The sequence below is a fragment of the Pan paniscus genome, chromosome 20 (genome assembly GCF_029289425.2).
Source record: "Pan paniscus chromosome 20, NHGRI_mPanPan1-v2.0_pri, whole genome shotgun sequence".
Lineage (NCBI taxonomy): Eukaryota > Metazoa > Chordata > Mammalia > Primates > Hominidae > Pan > Pan paniscus.
In genome coordinates this window covers 54,261,942-54,270,834 of record NC_073269.2, presented here as the reverse complement: position 1 = coordinate 54,270,834, position 8,893 = coordinate 54,261,942, and the positions used below count along the sequence as shown (strand labels likewise).

The following is an 8,893-nucleotide window of genomic DNA, read 5'->3' as shown; positions in this document are numbered from 1 at the left end:
CCACACCCGCTCATCCAGGGCGAGGGAAAGCGCGGGCATTTTCCCAGTGTGCTCTGCGGGAGGGCTCGCCCCACTTCACCCCTTTTCCCGCCCTCCTCCCATTCGGGAGACTACGACTCCCAGGGTCCTCCGCGCGACGGCGGCGGTGCGGACGGTGCCCAGGTCCCGCCCCTAGGCTCTGCCCCGCCCCCGGCCGCAGACGTCTGCGCGCGAATGCCGTGGCGCGAACTTGGGACTGCAGAGGCGCGCCTGGCGGATCTGAGTGTGTTACCCGGGCAGCGGCGCGCGGGACCAACGCGAGGCAAGTGGGGCCGTCCGCAAGCAGATGGGAGGCGGAGGGCGGCGGGTGCGCCGAATGCTTGGGGCCTATGCTTCGCCATGTCGGGGCGTCTGCAGAGGAATGGGCGTGGGGACGCTGAGGCTGCCGAGAGCGCGGTGGAGACGGAAGAGCGCGGGCTGCGGGCCGCCGGAGAGTGCAGAGAGGTGTCTCCCAGAGGGAGGGGGGCCAGGTAGAGGGTAGACGAGAGACAGAGACAGTTGGACAGGGCCTCTGAGAAGAGGCCTTGAGGGGCGAGTTCACCTGGAAGGGGGAGGGGCCAAATGGAGCTGAGGGGCGGGGCCGGGGGAAAAACTGTATGGGCGGGGCCAGCTGGAAATCGGAAGGCCCCCAAGGGGGCGGGGCTATCTGGGAGGGGGAGGGGCTGAAGGGAGCTAAGGGGCGGGGCCGGGGAAAAGATTGCGTGTGAGCGGTGCCACCTGGAAGGGGGAGGTGCCGAGGGCGGGGCTGGCTGGGAACCGGAAGTGCTGGGGGGCGGGGGCCACCTGGAAGTGCTGAGGGGGCGGGGCTAGAAGAAGGTAAATCGCGGGCAGCAGCATCACCTGGAAGGAGTGGGCCCTACTGGAGGGAGATGGGTGGTGTCAGGGAGAGGTCAGTGGTAAGGTCCAGGTCTAGGTAAAGGGCTTGTAAAAGATGGAGAATCATCTGAATGGGGAGACGTCTGGCCTAATGTATGCTTGATAAAGGGATGGAGCTTACCTCTTGTTTTTACTTTTTATTTTGAAATAATTATAGATTCAAGGAAGTTGTGAAAAGAGTATATCCATCTTCCCCTAATGGTGACATCTTATGTAGTCCCAATATCGAAACCAGGAAATTGACATCAGTACAGTTCTGTTAACTAGATTACAGACCTTGTTCAGTTTTCACCAGTTTGTGTGGTGTGAGTGTGATTGTGCATCTGTGTGCCCGTGCAGCTTGATTCCTTGTATAGATTTGTGTAACCCCCATCGTAATTGTGATATAGAACAGTTCCCTCTCCACATAAGAACTCCTCCCCAGGCCCCTGGCAACCGCTAATGTGTTCACCATCTCTAGTTTTGTCATTCGGAGGTTGTTATGTAAATGGAATCATATATTATTAGGATGTTACCTTTTTTCTACTCTGCACAATGCCCTGGAGGTCCACCCAAGTTGTTGCTTGTATCAGTGCTTCGTTTCTTTTTATTACTGAGTACTGTTTCATCCTCACTTGATATTTTTCCTGTCATTATCTCTTCATTTTGGTAACCGCTTTATTGAGATATAATTCACAATTATACAGTTTGCCCATTTAAAGTGTACAATTTTGCCCATTTAAAGTGTACAAGTCAGTGGTTTTCAGTGTATTTAAAGTGTATTTCAGTGTACTTAAAGTGCCCATTTAAAATGTACAAGTCAGTGGTTTTCAGTGTATGCGCTGAGTTGTGCAGTTATTACCATAATCGATTTTAGGATATTTTTATCATCCCCCCAAAAAACTCCTATACCTTTTATCCATCATTCATTTAATTTTAACCCTGAACAATATTCTACCATATGGTATTCCAGTAATGAGGGAACCAGTTCCCTAAGGGTAGACATTCCACCAGTTTCCAGTCTTTTCTCATTACAGTTAGTGCTGCAGCAGGTAACTTGGTGCTTGGTCCACCTGTGAGGGTCTCTGTGGGCCAAATACACAGAAGTGGGGTTGCCGTTCCGATAGAGACGCCGGGTGGTCCTCCAGAGGCATCAACCAGTTTGTTCCCCCCAACTCAGCAGTACACAGAGTTGAGAAGCCAGCCTTGAGTACCGTGGTAAGGAGGAAGGAACGTGGGCTTTGGAGCCAGCCACACCGGGGTTTGAAGCCTTGCCTGAACCCCAGCTATGTCCCTCTGTCCTCAGTACCTTCATCTATAAAGTGGGGATGATCTTACCTGTCTTGGAGGGCTGACTTGAGGATTGAGGGTATTTGAGAATGTGATCAGCCTGTCAGGCATAGAGTAGGCTTCCCAGTAAACGCTTATGTATTTCTCCTTCCCTTGCAACTCAGTCTGGTGGTTAAGAGGTGAGCTGTGGAGCAGGCTGACCTGGGGTGGAACGTACTATAGATGCAGGTTAAGTTCCTTTGAAAACCCCTCTGTGCCTTAGTTTCTGTAACAGAGTTGTTGTGGAGAGTCAGTATAATTGAGAATGTCAAGTACCTAGGCAGGTGAGCACTCAGGAGGGATCGTAATAGTTTTCTCCTTTGCCCTCAGGATTTTGGTGGCTAAGTCCCTAACCTGCTTTCTTTGTGAACTGTTTGGTTGAAGCATTGCTTACTTCCTGCTCCCCAACTGGCCCTGAGAAACTCTGTTTGGAAATTGCTGAGTTTTTTTTTTTTTTTTTTTTTAAGACGGAGTCTCGCTCTGTCGCCCAGGCTGGAGTCCAGTGGTGCAGTCTCAGCTCACTGCAACCTCCGCCTCCTGGGATCAAGTGATTCTCCTGCCTCAGCCTCCTGAGTAGTTGGGATTACAGGCTCGCACCACCATGCCTGGCTAATTTTTTGAATTTTTAGTAGAGATGGGGTTTCACCATGCGGGCCAGGCTGGTCTCGAACTCCTGACCTCGTGATCCGCCTGTCTCAGCCTTCCAAAGTGCTGGGATTCCAGGCGTGAGCCAGAGCGCCGGCCTACTGAGTTTTTTGATTCCAAAATTGAGTTTGAGTTGTGGTGCCAACATGTGGCGGCCGAGGCTGTAGAGATGAGTGGAGACTTAGAGGCGTGTGGTGTGGGACAGAGAGTACTGATTCCAGAAAACAAAAGGGGACCCCATGGGTTGAAGAAGATTTCTGTGCAAAGGAAGGGAAAGTCAAAGAAAACCATTTCTGTTGCCCAGGCTGGTCTGAGCTGGTCTCAACTCAGGCAATCCACGCAGAGGTCCTGCTAGTCCTTTTTTAAAAAATATATTCATAGTGGAAGGAAATATAATGTAAATAATTATAATTACATAATTATGTGTAATTTATTTTCTTCCATTATAAATATTAAAGATATAGAAATTTTATAATTTTTTATATGTTTAATATTTATAATGGAAGGAAAGGCTCAGTTCCAATTAGAAGTTTACAAGAATAAAGTCGTAATTTCTTTCCTGTCAAATTTCATAGACCACTTGAGTTCTGCTCTTGGACTCCTGGGTTCTGTGGACCCCAGATTAAGAACCCTTTCTTTTCTTTTTCTTTTTCTTTTTTTTTTTTTTTTTTTTTTGAGACAGAGTGTTACTCTGTTGCCCAGGCTAGAGTGCATGATCTCACTGCAACCTCCGCTTCCTGGGTTCAAGTGATTCTCCTGCCTCAGCCTCCCCACTAGCTGGGATTACAGATGTGCACCACCATACCTGGCTAATTTTTGTATTTTTAGTAGAGATGAGGTTTCACCATGCTAGCCAGGCTGGTCTCGAACTCCTGACCTCAGGCGATCCACCCGCTTCGGCCTCCCAAAATGCTGGGATTATGGGCAGCAGCCACCACGCCCGGCCTAGGAACCCTTTCATTAGAGTTACTCTAAATTGTGGAAGCCCCAGTGACTGTTATTGATTTCATTAAATAATAGACTTTTTAAAAAAGTATTTAATTTTTAAAAATATATTTTGAAGGGGTGATGTATTCTGATTGTTCTGCCTGCAAAAGCATGCATATTAAAAAATCTCCTTCCAGTGTCTGTCCCTCCTGAGGCGACAGCATTACCAGTTTTTTGTCTTCCAACAGAGATGTTCTGTACATATACAAGATATGTGGATACATTTATAGTCTTTCTTTTGTTTTTGTTTTTGTTTTTTGAGATGGAGTTTCACTCTTGTCCAGGCTGGAGTGCAGTAGCACAATCTCGGGTCACTGCAGCCTCCACCTCCCGGGTTCAAGCGATTCTCCTGCCTTAGCCTCCAGAGTAGCTGGGAATACAGGCGCGCACCACCGCACCTGGCTAATTTTTGTATTTTTAGTAGAGACAGGGTTTTGCCATGTTAGCCAGGCTGGTCTTGAACTCCTGACCTCAAGTGATCCACCCACCTCGGCCTCCCAAAGTGCTGGGATGACAGGCGTGAGCTACTGTGCCTGGCCTATAGCCTTTCTCTTTTACATAGTACAGTAGCACACACTCTGTGATATTCTGCCCTTTGTTTGAAATAACAGCATACCTTAGAAACTGCCCAACAGCTAATTTATGTAGACCAGCGGGTACAATTTTATAAGCTTCCACAGTTGTTTTACGGAATTATGTCATCACCTTAAAACAATTTTTCACTAACCTTTAAACTTAACTCCAAAAAAACCCATTTCAGGTCCTCAGTCTATTCCTCATGTTAGGTGAAAAACAGTCTTCTTATGGTAAAGGAGGCCTCTTATCTTTTTCTCTGATTTGGAGCTTTTATTCTTCACCAGTAAATCTCACCAGCAAATTATTTTGGTTCATAAAAACAGGAGTTTCTTTTTGAAGGGGAAATTCATGTTTCTGTTTTCTTTTTTTTTCTTTCTTTCTGAAAGAAAGGGTTTTATGTGTGTTTAGATCTCTGCACAACCAATCACCTCAACAAGTGTTTGGATTTCTGTTCCAGGAGCAGCTGACAGACGAAGAAAAGTGCTGGACAGGAAGGGAGAATTCTGACGCCGACATGCAGCGAAGTATCATGTGAGCACCCTCCCTTGCCCCTGAGTCTTTCCTTCTCCAAGTCCTTTGTTTCTTTCTCTAAATCTGTACTTAAAAAAACGAACAAACAAACAAAAACCCTTACGTTAGATTTTGAGTTGGAATTTCCAGGAGTCAAGTAGTATGGAAAATGAGCTGTGGGATATGGAAGACAGTGTATTGAACAACAGTTTTTAGTTGCAAGGAACAGAAACCCTAACGCAGTGGTTCTCAGTCAGCAGCAGTTTTGCTCCCCAGGGAACATCTGGCAGCGTCTGGAGATTTTTTTTTTTGAGTTGGAGTCTTGCCCTGTCACCCAGGCTGGAGTACAGTGGCGCAATCTCGGCTCACTGCAACCTCCGCCTCATGAGTTCAAGTGATTCTCCTGCCTCAGCCTCCTGAGTAGCTGGGATTATAGGCACATGCCACCATGCCTGGCTAATTTTTGTATTTTTAGTAGAGACGGGGTTTCACCACGTTGGTCAGGCTGGTCTCAAACTCCTGACCTCGTGATCTACCCACCTCGGCCTCCCAGAGTGCTGGGATTTCAGGCGTGAGCCACGGCGCCCGGCCAGTGTCTGGAGATATTTTTGGTTGTTACAACCTAGGGACAGAGGGTTTGCCATTGGCATCTAGTGGCTAAAAGCCAGGCATGCTGCTAAACATCCTTCAGTTCATAGGACAGCTCCCCCCACAACACAGAACCATCAGGCCCAACATATCAATAGTGTCTAGGTTGAGAAACCTTGTGTTAATGCAGTCCGGCTTCAGGAAGACAAGAAAGCGCATGACTTGACTTATATCATTGAAACCTGCTGGAGTAAACAGCCTCAGGCTTGGTTCGATCCAGTTGCCAAAACTTCCTCCCTGGGAATCTGTCTCTCTCCATTGTTCAGCTCTGCTGTCCTTGAGGTTGTCCTCACCCTCAGGTGGGCTCTCCCCTCTTAGCGGTCCCCTTGGAAAGAGGGTGTTAGAGCCCAGTTTCACTGGCCCAGCCTGGGCCACATACCTATCCCTGAACCAGCCACAGGGATGCAGCCTGGATCACGTGTCCACCCCTGGTCACAGGCAAAAGGGCCAGCCCACTCAAATCGTGTGTACTGAGAGAATGTGGGGTAAGAAGCATCCCAAGAGGAAAACGGAGGGGCTGTTACCAGGAGGAAAAAATGGATGGTAGAGAGACCCAGACATGGGCATCCATCCCAGAAACCTGGGCGGTAGTGGCTTACACAAATGCTGGGTTCCGTTTTTCTCCCGTGATGAGGAATCTGGGGATTGTCTCTCCAGGGCTGATGGTGCCTTCGATTGCTTTCTGTCCACTTGCTTTTGCATGATTTTTCCTTTTCTTTTTGAAGATTAAATAAACTTCTTATTCTGGAATAATTTTAGAGGTACAGGAAAGTTGCAAAGACAGTACAGAGAGGTCCTGTATACCCTTGGCCAGTTTCCATTGTCAATATCATACATTACTATGATCCGTTTCTCACCACTGAGATACTAATGTCAGTACATTACTCTTAACTGAACTCCATACTTTATTATTCAGATTTCACCAGATTTTTTTTTTTTTAATGTTCACGCCTTCCAACTTTTTTTTTTTTTTTTTTTTTTGAGACGGAGTCTTGCTCTGTCGCCCAGGCTGGAGTGCAGTGGCGCGATCTTGGCTCACTGTAAGCTCCGCCTCCCAGGTTCACGCCATTCCCCTGCCTCAGCCTCCTGAGTAGCTGGGACTACAGGCGCCTGCCACCACACCCAGCTAATTTTTTTTGTATTTTTAGTAGAAGCAGGGTTTCACCGTGTTAGCCAGGATGGTCTCAATCTCCTGACCTCGTGATCCGCCCGCCTCGGCCTCCCAAAGTGTTGGGATTACAGGTGTGAGCCACCGCGCCAGGCCCCAACATTTTATATTTAGTTGTTTGCTTAATATTTCTGCCCTTCACCAGAGTGTTAGCTTCTTGAAGGCAGGAACTTCATGTGTCTGGGTCACTGCCAAACCCCTCAGGCCCAGAACAGGCCCTGGCACATAATAAGTGCTTAGGTAGGCTGGGCGCAGTGGCTCACGCCTGTAATCCCAGCACTTTGGGAGGCAGGAGGATCACCTGAGATCAGGAGTTCGAGACCAGCCTGACCAACATGGTGAAACCCCTTCTCTACTAAATAAAAAAAATTAGCCAGGCGTGGTGGCGGCCACCTGTAATCTCAGCTACTCAGGAGGCTGAGGCAGGAGAAGCACTTGAAACTGGGAGGCCGAGGTTGCAGTGAGCCGAGATTGCACCATTGCACTCCACCCTTGGGCAACAAGAGTGAAAACTCCATCTCAAAAAAAAAATTTTTTTAGGCTGGGCGCGGGGGCTCATGCCTGTAATCCCAACACTTTGGGAGGCCAGGGTGGGTGGATCACCTAAGGTCAGGAGTTTGAGACTAGCCTGGCCAACATGGAGAAAACCCGTGTCTACCAAAAATACAAAAAAAATTAGCTGGGCGTTGTGGTGGGCACCTGTAATCCCAGCTACTCGGGAGGCTGAGGCAGGAGAATTGCTTGAACCTGGGAGGCAGAAGTTGCAGTGAGCCGAGATCACACCATTGCACTCTAGCCTGGGCAACAGAGCGAGAGTCTGTCTAAAAAAAAAAAGGTTTAAAAAGTGCATAGTTAATATTTGTTGAATAAAACTTGGGATGTATCATATCTTGCAGGTGCGTTAGGGCAGAAAAATTAGTGTTGCCTCCTTTGTCTGAGTCTGAGTTTCCTTATCAGTTAAGTTAAAGGGCTTATTTGTTATGTGCTGAGATGGAAATGGTGTTAGAAGTTATAGGATGCGGCCGGGCGCGGTGGCTTACGCCTGTAATCCCAGCACATTGGGAGGCCAAGCAGATCACAAGGTCAGGAGATCGAGACCTTCCTGGCTAACACGGTGAAACCCCATCTCTACTAAAAATACAAAAAATTAGCTGGGCGTGGTGGCGGGTGCCTGTAGTTCCAGCTACTTGGGAGGCTGAGGCAGGAGAATGGCATGAACCCAGGAGGCGGAGCTTGCAGTGAGCTGAGATCGCGCCATTGCACTCCAGCCTGGGCTACAGAGCGAGACTCTGTCTCAAAAAAAAAAAAAGGAAGTTATAGGATGCAGCATAGATAGGCAGGGTATTGGTGCTGTTATTCTCCTTTTTTTACCCCCTTTTGTGCTCCTCTAGGTCATTTTTCCACCCCAAGAAAGAGGGTAAAGCGAAGAAGCCTGAGAAGGAGGCATCCAATAGCAGCAGAGAGACGGAGCCCCCTCCAAAGTATGTCACAGGGCTGGGATATGGTGAATTTTTTCCTTTAGCAGTCAGGATTGTCTTGGTTGCAAGTGTTCAAACCTAATGCAAAATGTCTTGGGGCCCAAAAAACTTTTTCAGCCAGGTGGCCGGAAGTCCAAGAGCAAGAGCAGCTGCAGGCACAGCTGGATCCAGGGCCTCGGAGTTGTCTGTACGTCTCTGTTTCTGCAGGTCTTGGCCTCGTTCTAGAACCAGACATTCTCCATAATGCAGAGAAGCTGGCCGCTGGCCACTGGCCACGTCTTGATGCTGTCTCATCTAAGTAGAAGACAACAGTACTCTTTTTTTTCTGAAATGGAGTCTCACTCTCATCCAGGCTGGAATGCAATGGCGTGATCTCGGCCCACTGCACTCCAGCCTGGGCGACAGAGCAAGACTCCATCTCAAAAAAAAAAAAAAAAAAAGGCATCCCAATAGATGCTGGAGACCAATGGCAACCTTAGGCAGGGACTCCATTTGCTCCTCAGCATCACCCATCACAGGGCAGGCACTCTGGAGACTTCCAGAGATGTGTGATGGGTGGGTGAGTGGATGAGTGGGCGGGTGGATTAATGCATTGATGGATGAAACGATGAGATTTGCTGAGGAGACAACCAGAAAATGTTCATTGGATGCTTGAAAG

At 48.3% G+C, this 8,893-nt stretch overlaps 1 protein-coding gene across 8 annotated transcripts in view; it reads left to right on the top strand.

The window, feature by feature from the left end:
• Positions 1 to 83: 83 nt before the first annotated feature.
• LIG1 (DNA ligase 1) overlaps positions 84 to 8,893 on the top strand; it is a 54,000-nt gene continuing 45,190 nt past the window's right edge. For 2 of the 8 annotated variants that reach the window (XM_034945460.3, XM_034945459.3), the window contains exons 1-2: positions 366 to 483; positions 4,889 to 4,962. In XM_034945460.3, coding sequence (XP_034801351.2) covers positions 379 to 483; positions 4,889 to 4,962 — 179 coding nt within the window. In that variant the 5' untranslated portion in view covers positions 366 to 378. Of the gene's footprint in view, positions 484 to 4,888; positions 4,963 to 8,148; positions 8,239 to 8,893 lie in introns of all 8 variants that reach the window. The other 6 variants (XM_034945457.3, XM_003814100.5, XM_063600447.1 and 3 more) reach the window with 6 other exon arrangements.